This window comes from Rhopalosiphum padi, chromosome 1 (assembly GCF_020882245.1).
Source record: "Rhopalosiphum padi isolate XX-2018 chromosome 1, ASM2088224v1, whole genome shotgun sequence".
In the NCBI taxonomy this organism is placed as follows: domain Eukaryota; kingdom Metazoa; phylum Arthropoda; class Insecta; order Hemiptera; family Aphididae; genus Rhopalosiphum; species Rhopalosiphum padi.
In genome coordinates this window covers 3,999,958-4,026,109 of record NC_083597.1, presented here as the reverse complement: position 1 = coordinate 4,026,109, position 26,152 = coordinate 3,999,958, and the positions used below count along the sequence as shown (strand labels likewise).

The 26,152-nt window shown below is 27.3% G+C and overlaps 1 protein-coding gene across 1 annotated transcript in view; it reads left to right on the top strand.

Moving 5' to 3' along the window:
• Positions 1–25,907, top strand: part of LOC132931777 (fatty acid 2-hydroxylase) — a 38,253-nt gene extending 12,346 nt beyond the window's left edge. Inside the window, exons 2-6 of the mRNA XM_060997768.1 lie at positions 3,047–3,299; positions 11,733–11,899; positions 23,389–23,521; positions 24,568–24,687; positions 25,331–25,907. Coding sequence (XP_060853751.1) covers positions 3,047–3,299; positions 11,733–11,899; positions 23,389–23,521; positions 24,568–24,687; positions 25,331–25,419 — 762 coding nt within the window. The 3' untranslated portion in view covers positions 25,420–25,907. The remainder of the gene's footprint in view (positions 1–3,046; positions 3,300–11,732; positions 11,900–23,388; positions 23,522–24,567; positions 24,688–25,330) is intronic.
• The last annotated feature ends 245 nt before the right edge of the window (positions 25,908–26,152 follow it).

Sequence of the window (26,152 nt, the reverse complement as noted above, 5' to 3'; positions counted from 1 at the left end):
TTTAAAATCTTTTAGGTATATAATATAGATTATCATTGAGAAATTCGTATACCGTTGTATTTTTTGACATTTTCATAAAATTTAATTTGTATAGTTATATAATTGAAAAAATACAATATTAGTTAATTTATTGAGATCAATGTTTCATGTAAATTTTAAACTTTTTGCACTTCTAAAATATATTTTTAAACTAGACTTTTTAACAATTTTATAATTCCATTGTTTTATTACTCTTAAAACTGTACTACATATAATAACCGCTATTTAATCTTAAACTTTATCATACCTTGTTACTATTTTTAAATGTTGAAAAATATAAATAAGCCTAGTTTTAACTAAACAATTTTAAAATCATTTTATAATTTATAATTTTTTTCAAATTTAATATTACAACACCACTGCCTTAACATTCAAAAATTAGTGTAGCAAGACAAGTGTTTTACATCCGGTATCTGACTATCTATTCTCATATTTAGAGTATGAGTAAATTACTTCTTTTAACATCTTAGAGTTATTGTATTGTATAATAGTAAAAACTTGGCATCGATTTCGTATATTTTTTTAACCGTTCTGGGTACTCAAGAAAACTATGAAGTTGATTTACATTGCATAGATTACACATATGTTATAAAATCGGGTCTGCAGAAGTCTAATACTTATGTAGGTTTTCGGAACAAAATATTTGGAACTCTGACAATATATTCAACCCTTAGAAGCTTTTATTCAGACCTCTTTTAAAAATTTATCGATGTGTGGTTTTGAAAAATAAATAGATTTTAATTAATTTTGTGTGAGTTATTCATTTTTTTCTTGTAAATACAGCTATTTTAAAATACTCTATATGATAGTATGTTGGAAATGAACGTATTTGTTTATAAACTTAAATGATTAATGATAGGTTAATAACATATGTATTTAAAAGTATTTAATATGTATATCTTCAAAAAATCATGATGTACCTATTATATTATGAAAGACAATACCTACTTAATATTATTATACTTGGTGTAGAAGTTTGGTTTACAAATTCTCTTTCTAGTTTCTATCGTGTCTCTAATTAATTGTTGTAATAATTTTTCGTATTTTTCTAATTTATGAAATAATTATTTAAAGTGAAATTGAGTAATGTTTTCTGTATTCGAGTAACAATCTACATTAAATCACTATATATCATATTCAACTTTTAAGCTTGTTGCTATATTATAAAGCTCTTAATAGTATTTATTCAGACTAAATAGCAGAGAGAATTGTGACGTTATTCCTTTTGACAATGCCGATCAATGCATTAGCCCAGAAATATTCGGATAATTAACCCCTTTGATTTTCGGCATAACTCCTGTCCAGACCGATTATTTATGGTGGATATCCTTTCTGCAGTATTAATAATGTCGATGAACTAGTACCAAATCATAGTTTTTCGTGAATATAACTCTTCTACGTATAAATATACAATGTACACAATGTACTCATTTTAATTGCATCTACAATGGTAGGTTTATAGAGATAATCATGTTCATTGGTTTTAATTATAATTAGATTCTAAACAAAAACAAGTGTGTATATTTTTAACATACCAAACTATTGTTTTATCTACCTAAGCTTATATAGTTATATGTGATCGGTGATAATTTTTTCATTAAAATATGTTATTTAAAAGTAAAAGTTTTATATAACTCTTCTTTAAATTAAGAATTGAACACGGATAGTAAATTAGAATATTAGAGTTTATTTTTTAAATTTCATTTTTCAAAATAATAACGAATAACTACTGAAAACACGATCTTTAGGAAACTCTGCTGGAGATAGGATTCCTGCAGGGTACGAAAACATTTTGCATTATTTTAGTACTTTTTAATAGTCTTAGAGACTTCAAAATATATCCATCAATTGTGATATATTTTAGTTTTTAGAGGTAATTTAATTTTAAAAACAATACTTATTGATAATGTATAATTATTAAGAAAATATTATTAACCAATATACCTAATATTTTTATTTCATGACATTTGCTGTTTAAATTTAAAACTACCGCAATATTATAGTTAATAAAATATGTTTTCATAATATTATGTTTATTAAATGTCTACAATTTTAACTAATAATTTTACATTCTAAGCAAAATGAGAAGAAAGTTAGTGGCTTTACAATGAAGTTTATTTTATTTTCCTTTCCATCATGAATACATTTTTGACCAGATGACTCAATCCAATCGGACATAGTGTATCAATACATTGTAACCTGATGCAAATTGTATCTAGTTGGAAATTTTGATATTTGGACATATTTGATGAATATGTAAAAAAACTATCAAAAAATGATTTTAAAAAAACCTAATTCCAAAAATAAATGTCTTATAAATTCTAAAATGTACACCAAATACGCAATTTATAGTATCTTTTTTATTGTCGTTGATAAAATTTCGATATTTTTTTTTTATACATACCTATATTATATTTATTCTTACGTTTACTCTTTGTACGATGTAATGTTAAACATATTAGATACATAACTAACATAAAAAACTAAGTATATTACATTGAAGCTCAGCTTAGAATCAATTTATTAAATACAATTCTTTACAATTTGATACACCCATTACAGTAATCTATTCAATGATTGATGTGTTACACTTGAAATCTACTATATAGCAGAGCAAGTTTCTTGTTATTATTTTTTTTTTTAATTCAACACCGTTTAAATTTTGAAAATATTTCATAAATATTATACCTACTTTAACCACCAATTCTACTAATTATGGTTTTTATTATGTAATTATTGTTTATTATTTATTATTGGCGTGATTTTAAATGAATGATATGAGTGATAAAATAATTTTTATACGGATTGAATGACTAAAGTTTTAAGTTCTGTTTGCGCTAAACTAGATTTATACCTAAATAATTAAATATTATACAATTTATGTCTAAGAAAACAATTTACAATGATTCAAATAATATAAACTTTTTACGTATTTTTTTAATTTTTGGTTATGTATATTATATTAATATTATAATAAATTACAATTATTTGTTTTATATTGTTCTAGAGTCTTGTAGATTGGAATCGACCCATGTTTTGGCAAGTTGGGTCGTTAGGCCCAAAGTATAAAGAATGGGTATTGGCTCCTGTTGATCGAAAACTGAGATTGTTCGGCTCCGACTTCATCGAATCGCTTACCATCACTTCATGGTATATGGTACCATCGATTTGGATACCTGTGATGTTTTACCTAATATTCATTGGTTATCAGAGGTTAAGAAGTTCATTAACCAGCACAATAGATCAAACAATTAATTCAGGTATGAAAAATAGATGATTTTACAAATAGGACTCTTATATATTGTGAAATATTTATAAATTATGTATCTACTTTACTAAATAAATGATGATTGTATTAGTTTTAAATCTTTAATATATTAAAGACAATATTATTTATTATCAGCTATCAAGTTAAATATTTTAGCTGCATTGGAATTTAGAAAGCTTTAATGTACTGTGGGTCTGTGAATAATAATAATTTAGTATAATATATTCAAATTAAATATTTAATATATACATTATATAAATTCAGCGTAATTTATTTTATGTGAATCAATAAATCAATCAATCAATAACTTAAAATATATCAACCATCCATATAAGTTTAAAATAATTTATTTTTATTATTAAAAAAATTTAACTTTACTGTTGAAAACCCGCATTTAAATGTATTAATTTAATGATTAATTAATGAGTCTCCCTGATGAAGTGATGAGATACTCGGAAATTAAGATGATACCGGACTTTTAAGACGCTGGATATGTATACATTATTTATTTCTCTACATAATTTAATCAACTAATAAATCAATTAAAATTAAATTTATCTACAAACAATAATAGTACCTTTTTATAAAATAGTAAACGTCTTCGTGTAACTATTTATATAATAATATTGGTAAAAACTGTAAAAATACAATTTCAAAATACTTTTATTCTTGTGCATTTAATTAAAACTGGTTAACACTGTATGTTATATAATTTGTTAAAAAAAACGACTACAAACACATTTTTATGATAATTTATATATTTACTAGATTTATATAATTTACATATAAAGTATTATACACATGTTCATTAATAAAATATATTTTGAAATTAAAATTGTTTTAAATACGTTTTAATAAATTACTAATAACTCAAGTAAAACTTTTCTGTTGTGAATTGAAGTGCCAAAATGTTAAGTCAGCCAAATGGGATGCTGGCGAGACTAGGCGATTTTTAGGTCATGACGTCAAACTTCTCTATTCCACTCGTGTAACGACCTACACGATTTATGGTCAATAAAATTTTTTATGCAATTGGTTGTTTTTAAGTTTTTTTTTAAATAGATATTTTGTTGATCTACAAGGACGTTAATTTCATGTCTAATATTGTCACATATAATCATTTAATTAGTCAACCCTTCATCGATAAATAATAGTTATTATAAATGTTTATGGTTATTTGTCATAAAAAAAATGATCCTGAAAAGATTTTTATATATTCAAAAATAGTTAATGTAAAAACCACAATTATTTATAATTTTTTCATTGCTTTTTATGATTAAGTTAAAACATTTTAAATTTGATGGTATAAAATATTATTGGTGGAACACTTATTATTTCAGATTGTGTAAGCATTTGATTTTTTTACTAGCTTTATACGTAGCTCTTTTAGTTATAAACGTCATTCTTTCATATCAAATATGTAGAATAAATATATGAAAGTATATAATTAATTCATTTAACCCTGCAGCATTATAAATTATAATTTTTAATAATATTTGTATGATCTATGACAAAATTAAAATTCAAAAGAATATAGAATATTTTTAGCTGGGAATACACTCATATTTTATGATGGATTATATTTGCTTTTATTAAATGTATATACTTACATACATATACATTGTACTTTTCATCAATATGATAAGTATATAACTAACAACAAATTTAATATTATACAATTTTATTTTTTAATTAAATATATAAAACTACAATATAAATTTTAAAAAAGGGAGAAAAGTAGGTAATCACTTTGTTGTACAGTAGGTATCGAATGTACCTTGTCATCGAGTAAATCACTGTTAAGCATATGTTATATTTGAATTCAATGATAAATCATAGGATACAAAAACGATTCTTAATGAAGACTGTCTGTTAAACAAAATTAGCAAGTATATTTATAATAATATGTTTTTTGAAACTTGCTCCTTGAGTTTTTGAAGACTCAAGCCGCCATTGAGTTTTTATTAAAAACTAAGAAAAATTGTAGAAGGTTTTAGAGATGACGGTTTAATTTTTTTGTATTTCTCATTTATTTTATTAAGTATTGAGAATTTTAATTTTGACCACAAAAGTACTAAATAGATCCAATAATTTCTACAAGAAAAAGCGTCTACACACAAAAATAAAAAACACATATCATTGTAAAATTTGTAGCTACATTTATTGTTTCACTTGGAATCTAAAACATACATGCTAATTTACTACGTATTAATAATATTATATTTTGATGACAGGAAACTCCTAATAATGTATTATATTATTATGACCTTAAAATATTGTGATATATTAAATGTATCATGACATACAAAACTATATTTAAAAAGTTCGAATCTGATAAAAAAAAAATGCCATTATTCTACGTGTTCGTAATGATGGTTGACATGTCCGAAAGCAGCGAAATAATATGAATGTTTACACCATATGGTATAAACAACAGAGTTGTGATCGTAACTATTTGACGATCAGGTCTTACGGTTGGCGCTTGACGTAAGTTCCATGAATTTATATTTAAATATATAATGTATTCATAATATGGGTGTATATATAGGCACGTTAGCATATTAAGCGGACCCGAATCAGAACCGGATTGTTACTTAATCTATATCTATAATGTTGATTATATTAAATTATAATATTATGATTTACACATTATACCTGGTCGATGTAAAGTATTAAGTATCACTGTATCAGATGACTGATTTATATTATAATATTACTATGTAGGTATCAATCGTTTTTTTAGCGATTCTAAAATGTTTTTAATTCAGTATTTCAGTACCAGTACAATATAACAGGTGTCGCGTGTATTATAACACGACCAGCTGCTGTTTAGTGGTGGGGGTAGGTCGGGTCGAATGGGGGTGGAAACAAATAACAACGCGTTTCGTGACAAAAAAAAAAAAAATCTCAAATACCTTTCAACCAACCCCCGCCGTTGTGTATAGCACTGGCCGGGCGCGCATGTGGTTACAATATAATATAATTTGGCATAGTAGAATATATATATAACACGAGCTGCGCGTGGCAGTGACGTCGGGCGCGTTATCGTCACGAGTATAATATTATAATGGATATACGCACGTATGGCGGTGTTTGGCAATGATAATAATATTATAATATTATAATAATATTACACTGACCTCGCGCTTTAACTGCGCTGAGCACTTGTCGGACGACGAGGAGTAGCGGCGGCGGCGGGCGAAAATACGCGTTCGGGTCCGTTCAACAGGTTCAGCCGCGGCGCAGCTCCGGTCTACCTGAAACGCCGCGCGCGGTCGGTCTGTCCGGTGACTTATATCTCGAGTTTTGCATTCCGCGGGGCGGCGGACCTTATCCTCCGGCCGAGGCATTATAATAATATTGTGTAGTACAGTGGGGGCGCGCACGCGGACGGGACGGGACGGGATTCCTTGCCGAGATCCGCGTCTACGTCGATACCCGACGGACGGGGACGAACCCGCGAAAACGAGCCAGCTGCCGCGCACCCGAGCTCGGCGCGTGTGTATAATAATAATTGTATATATACAGTCACCCACATCGGGCACCCCGCGCATTCTTCCCCCCGTCGCCCGCGTTACGTGCTTATAATAATATTATAATGTATAGTAATTATTTTGCTTTGCGAACGGCGGCGGCGGCGGCGGCAGCGACAGAGTTTATTGCGCGCCCGGTTATCGTTGTGTGTGTGTGCGTGTATAACGGACGGGCGGCGGAGAGAGGCGGTGACGGCGGCGTCTCGGCGCCGCGCCTGTCGCCGGTCTGGCGGCACGCGGCAGACGCCAAGTCGCCGGTAACGCGCGCAATCCCTGCTGCGGCGGAGGCGGCGCCCCTTATAGCACGCACACGCGCACACATCGCACCACACGCTCGCGCAAAAACACACTGCCCCGCGTAACTAGCGGCGGCGGTGGTGGCGAGTGGCCGTATCGATCTCCCAGCGGCCGTTATAGTCGTGATGTGTACACATCGAAAGCAGGCGCCTCCGTCATTATAATATTATTATATTTTTATGTACATCGTATATATGCGTATGTGTATCGTGCTTACGGTCATGCAGTTCGCGTACACCACATGACGTCCCACAGACCTATTATTGCGCGCTCGTGTGTGTGTGTGTATATAATTTCCGACCTGCCGCCTATGGACTGCTCTGCGATACGCGCGCGCGCTACCCTCGTCGTCCCTTCGACATATATATATATATATACGGCACGGCGGCGTTGGTGTCCTGTCGTCGCGCCGCCGCCGTTCGTCGCTATATTATTATGATATACCGATGCGCTTGACGACTCCCTGTTGAATTTTCACGCGCGCGCATATAATAATGTTATGTATATATTGTATAATAATATTGTATAGAGCGAGGTCCGATCGCCGCCGTCGCCGAGATGAACCGTGTGTTTTGTCGTCGTCGTGTTATTGCTGCTTCATTGCTCCGAGCTATACACACACTTATACCCCCGCCACGGCCGATCCACAGACGGCATCGATTATAATATACACGCGCGCCACCAGAGTGCTGTTATTTATCGTCGCGGTTATTATCGGGTCGTTTTCGGTTGTTGGGGCATTTTTTTTTTTTTTTTTTTTTTTTTTATTATCATTTGCGATTGATAAATCGTCAATTTCACCGGGTCGCGTTAAATTTGATTTTTTCCTACGCAGCCGCCCGCCCACCCACCACTGCTGTATAAAAAGTATACACAATATACATTTAATGACTCGGAAAATGTGGTTCTCGTAAAAAATAAATTACATTTACTATTACCGTTAATGTCAGATATCTACACCCCGTATCAACCTATAAAATAATCCATATACGCGGTTTATCTTTTTATTTTTTAGTTTTTTTTTTTTAGTCATTATTTAAACGCTATGGATTTTCTTTATCTCATAATATTTATTCGTATTTGTAAAACGTTGATTTTTATTTTCAGTACGTTTTAATCGACTTTAATCCGTCTGCGTCTTTTTATACCTACATTCTAATGGTCTTACACACGTGACATATACGTTTGATTAGCAAATTTGAAAAGTACATTTTAAATGTGTAGTAATGTTATTTTATTTATATAATTTGATTGTTGTTTGAAATAGAATATCCTATTTAATTTTTGAGGTCTTAGTGGAATCTTAATGGATTATTTTTTATGATCAAGTGTTCTCTATAAGCCAATCAAATTAAGTGTCTAGTTTTACTTACTTGTGGATGGAAATTATTAAATGTCTAAAACAAAAAATTTTTTTAAGGTACCCTAATATGTAATTGTCAACTAGAGATATTTAATTAAATTCAGTTATTAAATTGTATTAAGTATACAATATTATATAATATAAATAATTATTACTTAATAAGAAATTATATAAATTTCGTCAAAATACTATTTTGTAAACTAAACTAAAATAAAGTTGTACAAATAGAAGCGATGAATGCTTGTTGAACTCTTTTTAATACCAATAACTATCGTAATTTGTAGTCCAATCATAATAAAAACAATAGTCATAATTTATTGAAATTAACTTACACTTGTTTAATTAACCCTAGTTTAGGCACTCTAATGTCACTGTTCAGTCACTATTTCGAGACAATTTGTATTAATTATTATTTATCAATTTTAACTGTTTTAATTAACTTAATATATAATACATGCTGACATGCACAAGAATTTCAATATCATCAAGTAGTAAATCATAGATACAATTTTGTGTACCCCGATTCTGACTATGACCCTGGCATATAAATTATGATGTTGAGTCACTTGAGTCAAATGAGATAGCTAAAAAAACCTGAGGAATAGATAAAAAAAATTTTAAATCTTACATGGTGAAATTTATGTGGCGATAAAAGCTAAATGATAAAGATTAATTTGATAAAATATTAAGACATTCCAGAACTTTGGCCTCTGTCATAATTCTAATATTATTTGCGTACTTAACAATATTTTATGTCCTGTTTATAATTTGTGGGAATATTTAATAACTAAAAAGAAATATAACCACTTCTATACTATTATTGATATTGATATTATTATTATGGGTAACATACCATATTTAATACACCACTGTTAATAATAATATTCAACTTAAGTCTACGGTAAAAAAAAAAATAAAAATAATAAAATAATAGTTTTTACTGGTGCACCCTGGTTCGTCTCAAATGAGTCTTTATAAACTCCAACCTCAAATTACCTTCTATCAACGAAACTGCTGCTCTCTATTTAAAACGCTTCCACGTCAAACTGCAAGATATTCCCAACCATCTGATCAACGAGTTAGCATCAGTCACACTTCCCGGTAATCCAACCATATTCCTCAAAAGGAACTGTTGCCGTGACTTGTTAACTTGAGGCTTAAGTACCTAATAATATTATGAGGTGTCACAAATGTGAAATTTCCTCCTCACATGCTTGTTATATAAACTCAATGAATGTCATAATTATTACTTATTGCACAGCACAAAAATAATGGATGTTGACATGGCTCATTTTGTATCAAGTCACATTTTATTTTCATTATGTAGTGTCTTGCCTGTTTTTGTGCATAATATAATACGATAGCCATTATTATTTATTATACTAGGTAGCTGAAAATTTCACACAAACATTTAAAAAAAATAAATTAAAAATTAAATTAATATTTAAAGTTAAGATTATGAATGATTCATGTAAACATTTAATACCTGTGCAAATTTTATGCCGCCGACATCGCAGTAGTGATTATTGTTGTATGCGTGCACTGCACTCTGCATTTGATATAATCACGTCGGTTTGTGTTACTATACACACAACAAAATAACGCCGATAACTACTGAATTCACAATTTTTTTTAATATTCCTCATTAATGGACCTTCCTAATTATTTTTACAAAAAATGACTACAAATCATTTCGGTAAAACTTCAGATATAGCAGTACAAAAAATCGTATCTGGTCTTAATAATGTATATTATATATAAGATATCTACCCATCTATACACATAACTATGTTTGAATAGTTGATAAAAGTTATTTTTTTTTAATCAAACATCAACAATTCAGGCCATTAACTGTGGAATTTTTATGTTTGTTACTGTAGAGTATGGTCTTTGTAGCATGTATTTCCGTATGCGGGATATGAGTTCGTCGCTATAAGAATCCGGGTAGTCACCCGTCCGAAGAGCTACAACTCTAGAACGATCCATAATTACAGCACTATTTAGTGACTGTGGCCGAACATTACACCCCCACTATGCCCCATATTTATACTCAATTTATACTAAGATATAAAATCTATACCATAAAATGTTTTCAAACAATCCAAAAGTAGGTTTACTTGAAAAAAATGTTATCAGTACATAGAACATAGTTTCGAAATTAGGCTAAATAATTTTCAATCAACGTGAAGATACTTAGACGTTTACTTAATCTTACTGATTGTAAATTATAGATATGAGAGATCATATTTTAGCCCACATTTGAGTTATCAATAACCGGATGCACAAGAATTTGGTATCACTGGTCAGTATACCTATATAGTTTCATGCGTTAATTGGTTGATGGTTTGTTAATTTCTCGAGTATAATATTATGATAGTCCACGCCGTCTATCATTTGGTGGTTTAAAGTCCATTTCGATTGTACATACTTAAATGTATTTATGATAATCCTAAAGCTGGGGTATTAATTAAGTATTAAGTGTGGGTGATTTTATAACACTCCCTAGCTTATTCTGAGCCATATTTTACAATGTACATTACCCTTCTATCTATCGTTTACTTAAAACCATTGGATTTAACTACGATGGTATTTAATTCGTTACTAAATGCCGGAATCTGTATCAATCACATCTCTGCTACACTACTACCATGCATATTTCATAATAAATAATTTAAATAATTTTTTTAAGCCCCTTATTTAGAAAAATTCAAGTTTTTCTATTTTTTTTTGGCTCAACTTCAAAAGAGCGAAAATATTTTTTAATATTCAGATTAAATGTCTTAAAACACAAGTTTGAAAAAACTATTAAAATATGAACATGAATATACTAAATTGAATTTTGTTCCTTGCGCGTTGCACCCTCTGAACTTATTTTCTGTGAGCGCCCCTTGCATAAACAATATGTAGTGCCTGTGTAATAAAAAGCTGTAGTTATCACGATAACAGTTGTATGATATCATAAGTTATCAGTTTAATTTTTTTAAATAATTTTTATTACGTAATGTCATTTTTTTAGTACCAATTTTTACTGTATGTTAAAACCTGAGTGGCTAAGCTGTTTTTCAATAACAGCAACCCTTCATCGTTAAATAACTTAAATTATTATCACGATATTTTGGATAAACTTTTAATATTTTTTTAAATACTACCTGTATAATAATCGCTGATTTGATACATAACTTATAATGACTAATGACTAATAAATGTGTTTTTTTTGTTTTTTTTTGTTTAGATTATTTTTCGATAATAGCATTGGTCATATGTTCAACTATTTTGGGCTTACTTTTGTGGCCTCTCATTGAGTACACCATTCATCGTTGGTTATTTCATTTACAGCCTCCAGACAACTCACCATTACTTATCACATTGCATTTCGGCATTCACGGATTACATCACAAGGTATGTATATATGTGTTGTTTCAGTAATTGGGTAGTGTACTATAGTGTGTTTAAATGAGTATTGTTTTAAACAAGTCATAATATTATAATAATAGAATAGAATATAAGCTCTTAGTTCACTGGTGAACTGTTAGCATACACTTAACTAAATTACTTTGAGTACCTACCTAATCATCTTAATGAAACGTAGTCATATAACCTTTATTTTAATATCAGTATAAAAATTATATTAGAAAATCTTAATTTTGCTGTACAACGATAAATCTATGACTATTAAATTTATTATAGTATTTGAAAGTAATGTTGGTAATTTAGGGTGGTTTTAAACTATTCATGTGTGCATTGTTTGTTATTAGTCTATTACTTATCAAGAATGCATGCTATGATGAATCAACTCTTAAGAAATAATTTTGAGTGGAGCTCATTACTTGTTACTTGTTAGTTATTACTGCAAATAATCAAATAAACAGAATATTATTTAAGAATAATCATTAATTAAATAAAATGACTTATGATTTTCAAGATTTATAAATAATTAAAATATAATCTACAAAATTTAAAAATTTAATCACTCTTACTAAATTCTAAAATTAATCATTAATCTGAATTTAAAATATTAATTATTATTATTATTTTTAACTTTATGATATGATTACTGATAAATGATTATATATTATTATTATTTATTACTAACGTAATATATTCCATTATCGTAATATAATTAATAATATGCATTACGCTTTACTCCGTTAAAATAAAGATAATTTTAAATTATTAACGAACCCGGTTTGATCTATCCCATATCCAACGTATTATTTTTTATTTATGAATGGTAATCCATTATTGCCCTAAAAAAATTAAAAATTTATAACCGGCTACTTAAATTATAATATAATATTATAATATTAAATTATAATATAGGAATGTAACCAATACCTATAGAACTACTTCTTTTGTATATATTTATAACAGATATTTAAAACATATTTACCTCTACGTTTTATTTATCTATTAATCTATATAAAATAAGATTATTATTATGTAACGGAAAGAAATTTTAGGTACTATAATGTTTTGTTATCTATAGTTAAGAAATTTCCCTTCATAGGTACACAAATTAATTTATTATCAAAATGTATTAATGACAGGTGTATACATGATTAGACAGAGGTCACATTAATATAACGTATCATTAATGTCGATTCAAATACTTAATCTAATTTTACACACTAAAAACAAAAATTATATTTTATTAATTCAACAAGCATATAAAAGTAACTATACAATGTATATTAATTTTATTAAATTGAAAACTGCACGGTTAAAATGTAGAAATTGATTATTTTTTCTTACATAGACGTTTTAGATAAATTATTTTTAATCTTTACAATATGATTTGAAATTTCAATAAATTGAACGTAAAATGTTTTAATTAAAATTACGCTTGTATAACATTCGTAGTAGAAAAGTTTAATCAAAATTGTTTAATATAAAAAGTAATTATTTTTCGTTCTTAATGAAAGGATACTTGGTCTATTGAATTGTGTTATTTTATGCTTAATAATGTTAAAACAATTATCTATATTTTATAACATTCAAAACACTTACCTATATTATAATACCCGTTAGTTAAATCGTCTGATTGATTACCGTTAATGATTTTAAAATAGAACAAATTAACATCGGTTTAAAAATTGTCGGTTTAACGCCCTCAATTTTATTGTAGTAGTTAGTTTTATTTATAATTGTATACATTTTATATAATAATAATGTACGAGTATGTTAATTGCTTTGATGGCATTTTCTTTAAATATAACATTTTACTTCTAATAAATCTTTATGATTGGCAATATTTTTGTAATAACTACGATCATTTCTTGTTAATATTCGTTCAAAACAACTATGAACATTTTTATTGATTTTATACTACAAAATATTATTTTATTATTTAATTCAGTCCTACATTATTATTTTTTTTAGTTAACAATATTTAAATAACATACATTTCAGTATTATAAAATATACTGAATTTTAAGAATTTAGTTACTATAATATAAAAGCTAAAAATTGATTAATTAAGAACATTTTCTTTTATTATGTTTTTTGCTATGCGTATATTATTTATATATTATTATTAATTTATCATAAAATAATATTTTTGAAATTACAACAATAATATCAATTTTCAATGTTATAGTATTTTAATAGTAATAATGCCATTAGAAATAGTGGGTACATCGATTTATCATATATGTTTTATGACGTTATTAATTTTTACTTTCATAATGTTAATTGTAAAATTTCTTAAAATTGTTTTTTCATTCTTGAAGTGCAGTTTAAAGTGCTCTATATACTGTGGAATATGGGCGTGAATTCTACTAGATAAAATTAAAGAACCATAAATATATTATAAATAAAATGAAAAAAATAAATAGGTACCTATATAATGATTATATTTTCTTAGTAAAAAAAAAAAAATGAATACAGTAAAATAGTTTTCATACTATGGTTAATCATTAATTTTAAAAATTAAAAATGATGTGTTAGAATTATCTATTATAATTCAATTTTTATCGATAAAATATTTTGTCAAAAACAAACATGGAAGTTATGAGTAAAAGTAATAAAGAACAAAAACAGTAATAAAACCAAACGATTATTAACATGACTAATAATAATTAGTATTATCAATATTTTTCTTATTTTTAATGTGCTTATTATTAAAGTGAAAAATATTTTCGTTTAATTAATCATTTTTACTATTTATTTCTATATTATATTTAAAAATTTAATTGATAGAGCTATAGTAATTTATTTTTTTTACGACTAAATAACTGATTTCACCTATAGTTTAAAACTGGTTAGGTAGTGGTTACACAATATTCTTCATTAAAGAAACCGTATAATTATTATACTTGATATTATGAAGGAGGATATACAGGTATCAAAAATATAGTGTCTATTACTCTTATAGTTTGATATTCAGTTGCGTCATTTTATATTTTAAGAATATTTTTTTTTCAGTATATAAACAAGTGATAAATATAGATCCAAGTGAAAATTTTAAAACTTTTTTTGTTATGTACAAATTGATAATCTCAAAAGTCAAAACATTATCATTAATTATTCTAGACAATAATATCTAATCCTTAATTTAAACACAATTTATTATTCATGCTTTACGTAATGTCCCATGTTCACGTTCATTTTTTTTTTGTTCAAGTTAAAAATAAAATTATGCTAAAACACTGTATTTATTATTTTAATAAGTAAGTTACAATAAGTACACACAAATGGGCATATCATATGAAAAGTGTAGGTGTCTTAACGAACTGGTCAGTGAGGTTTTATACTTCTATACTATGATGACATATACCTACTATATAATATACGCAATATTTCACAATTTCACAGAAATAAAAAAAACCTAGTGATATAAACTTATTTAAAAATAATAATGAAAAACTTCCATCTCACTCAATATATTTCTAATTGTTTCTGTGCTAAAATTAATAATGTACCTATATACTATATATATATAATACATAGTATATTTTATTATAGTTTATATTGATTATATAGTATTGCGTTACGTCATTTGCACCTAAAACATTTACATTTATTATAGTTTATTACGTATTACTGTATTAGGATTTAAGTGATGAATGACGATGATAAACAGTAAGCATATTTGACATTCATAAAATATAATTTTTTTATACTTTATAAAAAAATGTATTACTATATATTATATATATTATATTTATTATATAGTTGTAACTTATAACAATAAATTGGGTTTCTGTAAGTTCAATACAATTATTTAAAGAAAAATGAAAGATATCCATAAGTGTTAAATTTGATTTAGTGTTTTACTTTTTTTCGGTTAAGTTTCAAAACTTCTGGTATTTCCATCCTATCTAGTTATTATATAGAATACTTTAATAAATAAATGTATTTCGAGAAATTATGAAAATAAAATTAGACTTATTAGGTACATTAATATGTGTATCTTGAATTGTATCTGAAAGCATTTATTACAAAATATTAATAGCATTAATCTGATATCTTTGTTTAAATTCACAGTGTATCAAAACTTTTCTCTTAAGTTATGATTTTTTTTTCAGATAAAATAATAAAGTAATATGAAACATTGTTTATTTTTTTATTTAAACCGCTTAAAAAGCTGTTGTAAATTATGGCTGGTATTTGCTACGCAATTATTTGAAAAAGTAGATAAACACAATTAATTTAAAATTATATTTATTTTTTTGACATATCAATTAACGCGTACCTATTTATTAAAATTAAAACTATTTGTCTTGCATTATTTTATTTGGTAAATACTATAGTTATTGTTATGTTTATTGCCTCAACATTATAAATACTATTAAAACTATAAAATAAATAACTTTATAAATTAACTTAAAAACATGCGAAATTACTTCTTTATGTGATTGTATCTGCAATGCTCAATGTATTTCTGCCCTAATTCCTAATTTGGTTTGGCAATTTAAACTTTAATTAATAATATAATTAATTGAACATGCTTTTTTCTCAAAGTTGTTGTATTTGGTAGGTAAGTGTATCAAGTAGAATATGACAAATTGACAAATATTTTACACTACTAATATGTTGAATTGTTGATATTGAAAACTAAAAATATTATCATCTACTTAATATAAGAATTTAGTAATATAAGTAACCTCCAACAAAAATCTTATGATATTCAAATACATGCTGCATAAAAACAGTATAACAATGAATGACAATTTTACGTGGGTTTTTCATTTTTGGATCGATACAGTGAACCTGGAATTTAGTGGGTTTTTGAGTACAATAAAACAGCAAATAAGGGTAAAGATGCCTTTGGACCTAACACGACTCGTGTAACCTATTCAGAATGAGAAGCAAAAAGCTATATTTTCCCGATTCACCCTTGTCCGGTCCGTATTCAATCGATTTCTCGGCGTCCTTGTGTCCTACGTCAGTGAGAATCCTTCAAAATGACGACGGTTACCACCCAAACATATAGACTTCAGACTTTTAGAGCCTTGAAATTTATGGTTTTTTCAAGCTTTCAAAAGCAATGTGTAAAAAAATCCAGTCAAAATATCTCAGGAACTTCACACCTTTCTAATATACTATCGAAGAAATATATTCTGCACAATATTTTGGCCAACAAATTGTTGTGTTTGTCAAATACTAAGTAACCTACCCTACCATACATAAGTATTTTTGATTTACAAAATTTCTTTGGCATAAATAAAACCTTTCAGACACTCAAGTATTTCATATATTTTTAATGTACCTACTATATATATGTTTTCCAAACATTCATACACATAGAACATTTCGGTTTATTCATGTCTACAGAAATGATAAAATAAAATATATCATAAATTCATAATACAATGTTACGAACCATCGTCTTTTTATCAGTTAACTTAATAGTGTGTATGAGACAACACTAAACATACGAGTATACAGAAATATATTTTGTATGCAAACTATGCTCTCTGTTCATACATCCGGTTCAATAAACGTTTAAATATTACCTTACCAAACGGTAAACATTCTTGACATTCTTCATTTATTACATTAAAAAATAAATATAATATCTAAACTAATCTTAAACTTTAATTTATTGAATTTTTATTTTAGTGTCATAGTATTAACTGATGAATTCTATTATACATTACTCGACAAAAATTATACTGATTTTCATTAATATAGTTATTCTCTTCTTTCATTAATTTATTTCAAAGATATTCAACTCAATGTATTAGTTATTTTATAAAAATTTTTAGTAGCCAGATTGTAAATATTAGTAGCTATTTTGTTATTTTCTATGATTTAAATCTTGTAGATACAATAGAATTTAATGAATTTTTTACTGTTAAAGGATGATTTGCTTCATGATATAAGTATTTCTACAGCAACCCCGGTTTTGCATTAGTTGTCGTATTTGCCTTGGTTTTTGCTATTCGTCTATCAATAGGTTTGTTGACTAACAAAAGATTTTAAATGTATTTTCTCTACAATTTAGACATTTTTTTCTTTAGTGCTAACCACTATAGGTACTTCAATGGTTATATAATATATTTTTATCTAACTTCGACGATTTTGTATCGCGTAACAAACTAAATGGCGTTTTGTTTCTCAAATTTAAATTGGTTGGATGTCTTATCTTATATTTTTTTAACATAGCTTTTTCAAACAACCGTTATTAATTGAATATAATTTATTCTACAAGTCAACGAAAAAAAAAAAAGATTTCTCATTAAAGTGATAAAAAACAAAACTTGCCATTTATTTCCTTTTCTCATTTAACTAAAATATTTATATTTTCTTCTCAATAAATATTTATTATATGATACCTAATAATTTGTCAGTTGTTTATAAATAAGTTTATTGAATAATTTATATTTGTTCTGTTGATATAAAGTATTTTAAAATATAATAGCAACTAAAATAAATACTTTTTTCCTAGTGTTTATTTGATAAAATTCTACATTACCTATAATATACTCTACTAGAAGCTAGTACATGTGACACTCAGTTCTTAGAATTTTAGCTCCATTATTTAAAATGTATTAACTATAAATAATAATATTTTATTTTAATCGGACTTTTTAGTTTTTCAATCTAAATAGCACAGATATATTAACTAGATTATCTTAAAAATTATAATCCACTCGATACAACTTAGTGATATGAATGTCGGTAATCAAAGTCCAAATAAACGTATTAATTGGTCAACAGTTAAATAATTAATCGCAATACAACAACTGCCATCGAATAAATTTAAAATGATCCAGCAACAAATCTTAAAAAATATGCGATGTTTATAATAATAAAAATAAAAAGATATTTACATTCATTGTTTCAACATCTAATGTAAATTAAATTATAATATTTGTGCCTACTAATTAAGTGATTTTTTTTTTTAATTAGTTATTGACTACTTAATTTGGAAAACTTTTAGTCATTGTATATACTATATATTATTACTAACACACAAATCACTACAAACATAGATCCAATACTGTCAAAATGATAACTGTTATATTTTGGCCACTTATTTTATCTCTTCAACAATTTAAAAATATTAATTCTCATCTACTACACGTAATTAGTATTATATGCATATATGCGTACAAAATTATGTTATATAAATTATATAAAATAAAAATATTTATTAAGTATTAAAATTAAATATACGCTGTCGTATTGACTAACTATTCTATTTTCAAGTCTTATTTTGTGTATCAAAGATTATCATTCGTCGATGTTTTAAATTACCAAAATGAAAATGCTCATATTATCCATCTTAATAATTAAAATATTGAGAAAAAAAATACTCAATCTTACTTTTAACTTTGATAAGAAGTTAATTCACTCTAATATTAAAAATAACAACACAAAACCGGTTCTATTGAACCCAAATTTCTATTTTATATGTTTGCAAAACGGAAACAATAAATGCGTCCTCATAACTGCTTCAGGTATATTTTTAAATTCTGGATGAAGCGAGGAATGTTTTGGGTAATTTAATCTAGTTTATACTATGAGTACTTTTACTTTTAATTATCAGTAGTATTTCTTTTAAATAATAAAAACAAAGCGAAAAAAAAGAATATTTACGTAGCATTGGTTTTTTTATATAATCGATTTTGTTCAGATAAGAATAACTAAAGCTTTTCTCGGTCGAAAAGCTTGATATTTTAATACGATATCTCTGCGTATGTTATTCTTGTAGAAATTTAAAAATATTAAAAATGCATAAATACTAGTTTTTATAAGCGTTTGAAATTCAAATGCTAACAAAGTTCGTAAAAATCGCAAACATTTTCAAAGTTCATCAAACCAAATTAAAATATAAAAAAAATTCAGCTATTATATATCTAATGCTTGAGAATATCAAGAATGCACATCGTTATTAAACACGTGGCATTAATAGATAGTAAGCCGACCATGATAACGGCCTTCATTTATATCGATACTTTATCTACTGACCTCACGTTGTAGTAGTCATTTTACAGTTGAAAATTGTATAGGAGGAAGCACTTGGTTCATACAAAAAATTGTAATGAAAGTGGGAGAAAATGTGGCAGCGGTGGCGACACGTTTAGTCGTAAACATGCATTGTTGTATACGTGATAATTAAGTTATGTTTAAAGTTTAAACTATAAGTTGCATTGTCGTGTTGTAAAAATCGTATATAATGGTGACATTTATATAATACATAATATTATATCGATAATTGCTAATAAAAACCAACGTCTAATATTACGACTTAATTTACAAAATGAGGTTATGTGTGTAAAATCTACTGACGAGATACTGATATTTAACGGGATGGCTGTTTGCAAAAAATTACAGTATGCCTTCAATTGACTCGTAAACAATACCTGCTACAGCGATCGCCAAAGTCCTCTACGATCGTTCCAACCCCGAAGTTCGGAGTGTAAACGTTGTTGATTATTATCTGTTTCACATTCAGGACTTGACGATAAACCCGTGTTTCGTGATTATTTTTATTTCTCAAAGCACTTAAAGTGTGATGGGTTTTTGACAAAAAGCATAAGGTGACCTGTTTCCCAAAAGTATCACACCGTATCTATACCGAAGATATTTCCAACAATTTTTAATTCTTTTACATTTAAAAATATATCGCATCACTAAAAATTACAATGGTGACACCTACTGAGAAATTGTTCAATGAAATGAGCCAAGATATTGACATGGACCCAATCCCTTGCATGATATTTCACGTGAATATGGTGATCTTTGTTTTTGATTTGATATACATCATCTTACAAAGTATAAGTATGAATTATGCTATTCTGATGACATTATTGGAAAAGAAGTCCGTTATTATTGACAAATACGCTCAAAATATTTAGACTCATTTTAAGCTATTTATACCATGCACGAACCTATTCTCAACATTCTACGACAAAAATGACCGTTAAGTTATGTGCAATAAATTTAGAAAAATATATAGTTCAACCCACTGAGCTAAAAAAATACTAATAAATATAATATAACATAAACTATCTTTAGAATTAAATGCTGATCCATCTGTTCCTCGCTCGTAATTGTTTTTCGCATGAAATTATTCATCATTAAATTAAAATTGAACGTATCCATTTCAGCGACCTGCTCAATAACGAAGTACATTCTAAACCAACTATACAGCAGACAGACTGACCTTCGGGTCTTTTTCAAATCCTAGTTTTTACAACAAAAAAACCAATGTTACTTAAGTATATAATATATTAAATGTAACAGATGCGTTTCCAAATAACGATGTAGAAAACAATAACAATAAAACTAAACTAGACGGCGATGCGGTGCATTTCCTAAAATTGTTAATCCACAAATATATCGTTCCAATTTCCCTATGAGATGTCCGTCTAGGCTTTTTTATCTGTAAGGTGTTATTACATAGATACATACATGTATTATTTAAAAATATATATTTTTATAATAGAATTAATAACACATACAATATATACTCATGACCCTAAATACCCACGTTGTCTTTGCGTCCACTCGACTGTAAAATATGTAAATCACTTACCTTCAGAATTTTTAACAATTTAAACGGCCGGAAAATTCGCTTTGAAATGCCCCAATGGATGGTCCCCGATTAGTAAAACTCAAAGGAAATGACGTACATTTTTACGTCAAATATACCGTTAAACTTTCGGGCTAAATAATAGCAGTTTTATGTAGGAAATGTATATTTGTAACTGTGTGTGTGTGTGTGTGTGTGTGTGTGTGTGTGTGTGTGTGTGTGTGTGCATCAAACTTCAAAGTGACCTACCCTTGTTTTATTGGATGAGTCACGCATACCTGCTGCAGCATTATTAATATTATTTTATAATCCAACTATTAATGATATATACAAGCATGTCCATTGTCCTGCAACGATTAGGAACATTTGTATTCGAATAAGTACCTTCCTATTTTTAAAACAAATTAATTTAAATAAAATGTTATATTGATAGTCATTTAGATATAATTTCATTCAAATAATAATGTCCAAATTCGTGTGCATAATGCGTATATATGCGTAGTTAATTAATTATTTACACTTTTTTAATGTTGTATGAAATTTACCTACTACTTAATGATATAATTGATTATTGTAGAAATAATTATGTATTAAACGAACTGTATGAACTATGGTGAACTAATAAGCTATAAAGTTTTACATTTTTTATATAATCATCAGATTTTAAGTTGAAGTATGACGGAGTCATATTTAATAAACATTTTGGTATTATTATTTATTTATTTATATTCATGTTTGAATATTAAATTGTCTAGTATATTGTGTGGAAAAAAAAACTTAAACTTAGTTTCTTAGATTTATAAACTTATTCTAGATCAGAAGCGTCTTTAAAATATAATGATTATAATTGCTTTCACACCAGACGCGGTGTTTAAGAGGAGGCCTATGGGGACATGCCCCGCTAAATTCTATACATTATAAGTTACCATCATAAGTGGGTAAAAAGTTAAAGGTAAAATTTTTGGACCAAAAAGATTATGTCCCCCTCCTTAAAAGACAAATCCACTACTGTTTCACACATTAAATAATAATAAAAAAAAATATATTCCCACTACATTAAACCGTATCGCATCTCACATACAACCAACCAGAGAATCACCATAAATTATTTAAATATATTTTTACATATTTATAATTTAATATTTAAATGAAGTGGTACTGTTCCACATATTTTTTAATGACAAGCTATATAATCAAATAATATTTACGATTTTTATAAAAGATTTTATTTGTTTTTATCTTTCATACGATTCAACACTTATTCTTGAACGAAATATTTATCTGAAAAATAATTACACATGTATTTCAGTTATACACATATTTTTTGTTCGCAAATATCATGACATACGTATCGTACTTGAAAGTTGAAATGGGCTTGTAGTTGTTCATAGTAAAAAAAAAAGTTTCACAAAAATAATTTTTTGTATAAAAAGGTTAATGACTTAATTAAGTTTATATATAGTACGTGAAAAATCCACCGAGAACCCTTATTAATGAATAATTCGATTTCTCGAAAATTTAAATTAAGTAAAGTCGTTTTTATCTGCTACTGTATTCTGCGGTGAACCACTAAATTTAAACTTTAAAATGTTGAAAAAACATTGTCTTACATATGACTGCAATGATTTTCATGCAATATTTATCTAAGTATATTGCATTACAGTCTATTATTAAATGCGATGATTCACTTTGATGGATCTAAGACGGATCCCGTGCAAAAATTAAAATTATATCTTTAATAGTTACGGGTTTATTGTTGAGAGTCAAAATCCACTTACTGCAGCTCACTTGTCCAATATTTTTAAATTTGAATTGTTGTAAAGTAAAATTAAGGTTAAACCTATGTATTATATTAAATTATATTTTATTTATTACGGATTGTTTTGTTTTGTTCTGCAAACAGGTGCCATTTGACGACCGACGGTTATTGTTTCCGCCGGGACCAGCCGCAGTACTCATATCGGCTGCGTACGCTATATACCTGATGCTATTTCCTCATTGGATGGCGCCGCTGGTATTGGCTGGTATGATTTCGGGTAAGTGTGGTAAAATAATAAAATGTCATCAGTCATCACATTGGTATATTATAATTTATAAGCTATAAAGCCTAGGATGTCATCATGTTTTACAATTTAATGTAAGTAGTAGTGTAAAAGAATCAACACATTAGGTTATTTTGCCCCATAATTAAACGAAATAAGTATAAGAATTTATAAGAAAATATATGATCAATATACGTATGATATACGTATTTCGATATTGCTTTAAGAATGCTACATTATATATAATATATATTATGTATTATTATATATACATCGGAAAACACTCAATAGTTCAAAAAACGATAATAGTTTTTTTAAATAATGAGTGTTTTACTTACATTAAAAACGGGCCTAACTTGCTACTACCTATAAAATCTCCAATTACATACAAACTGATGGCAGTTTAACTAAGAGGTTATTTTTAGCCCTACAAACGTATTAACATTTATTTCACATCTAATATTGTCAATGTAAAAGTGTAAGGCATCATGCATTATCATGAATTTATTAATGTATATGTAGAATCGAATTACCACAATATTTAATTTAAGTGATTTAATTTGACAATTTTTACCAGACCAGGTAAGGCAAAATGTATAAATAAAATATTATAACTTCGTAATTCTTATTTAACTTTGATGTTTAAAAAATAAAATGATCAAATATTTTTGCGGTATAAAAAAATATTAATATGATGACTGAAATATAAAGAAAGGTGTACTTGAAACACATTGACCTGTACTAAAAATGTTTTAAATAAATGAATACTATCATGCAAGTGTGTTATGTATAAGTATTAGGTATAGTTATAATTTATTATTTATACCATAATTGTGCTCTTTGACGGAAGGTAATGAAATGACCAGTCTAAGTTATATAAGTAATATTCCCTTTTCGTGTTAAAAATTAATAAATAAATACGAGCTTTAAATCGATTGTTTGAGTGTAGGTAATATAATTATAGTGCGGCAAGTTCAACAATATATTATTAGTGTATCGTGCTAAAAATCGATATTAATCTTGTACAATCGTGTTCGCAGGCTATGTAACTTATGATTTAATACATTTCTACTTACACTACGGATGTCCCAGGGAAGGCTCGTACCTGTACACAATGAAAAGATACCACAACCAACATCATTTCGCGCACCACGAAAGCGGTTAGTATACAATCACAATATAATAATATATTCAATATTCATAATATTATAATAATTTTATGTATATAGTGCTATCCCTTCCACTAAATTTTCACATTCTAATCTTATAATTTATACAAAAATTTGAGAAGATCCTAACCTGTATGTGGGGGTATTTTAATATTTCGTAAATACTCAAAATGCTCTATTTATATTGTTTATTTAGTCTTTAGAAGAACTATAGTGTTAGTTAATTCGTTGATTTACAAATTATTTTTGAGCATTGTTTTTATAAAAAACATGATACATAATATTTTTATAATTTAAGATAAATTACAATTATTCAGAAATGGATACTTGATTTTGATAAAATAATGAGATAAGTATATATAATATAAAAAAAAATAAAATTGTAGTAGAATAGTATCTGTACCATTAATTTCCTTTAATTAATACCTTCAAACATCTTGACTATATTTCACGCTTTATTCATCTATATGTACGAGATGTATCAGAAAGATTTAACAATTTTACATATGAATGTATATCATATGACCGTGATACTCTGTACATTATTACAATTACATAATAATATAATATGTACAGCTTTTATAAGCGTATATGTATAACAATATTGACGGGCGTCGTTATCCGTATGTTCCAGGTTTCGGTATCAGCAGCCAATTTTGGGACCACATATTCGGCACAGCAATTGCACTGAAAAAGCTTAGCCGATGTTTAAAATGGTACTAACCTGCTACCTGTAAACTCGTGCCTTATAAATTATAATATTATATATAAAAAAAAAAGAAAGAAATTAAATTATATGTATGTATAGTATATATATACATATATTGAGTATATATGTATTGATATATACAATTATTATTATTATTAATTATTATTATAATACAAAGGAAAGAAATCACACCAAATCTCGGAGTGCCTATCTAATGAAACTCAAATATTACAATTAATAATTTAACAAATAATGATCCGCTCACGGAAGCAGTCATAACACGACGGTATATTATATATATATATATGTAACTTGTCTAATTTTGTTATGCATAAAAAATATATATATAAATATATAAATGTATTTATTGTCGCTTTTCATTGCTATATTGTTCAAAGGTATTACAAAACTTTAAAGCTGTTTTGTTGTTACTCTGTACATTATCATTATTACTATTGTTTTTTTTTTGTCTTTTTAAATAATAAAAACAATATTATTTATACTTTGACTGGTTGTTGTGCCAAAGCTTTTTACGATTTATCCTCACGAGATCCATTTTTCTGATAACAAACACGTCCAATAGTCGCAATGACCTATTTTTTACGACTACTGTCGTCTACGACATCGTATGTATTCGTATTTATTATGCTTATTGTTTGTAGTTCCCATTATTGTTATTTTTTTTTTCATTCTCCCGCTGATCCTTTTGCCAATAAATAATAGCCAATATTTTCTGGAATAGCTTAA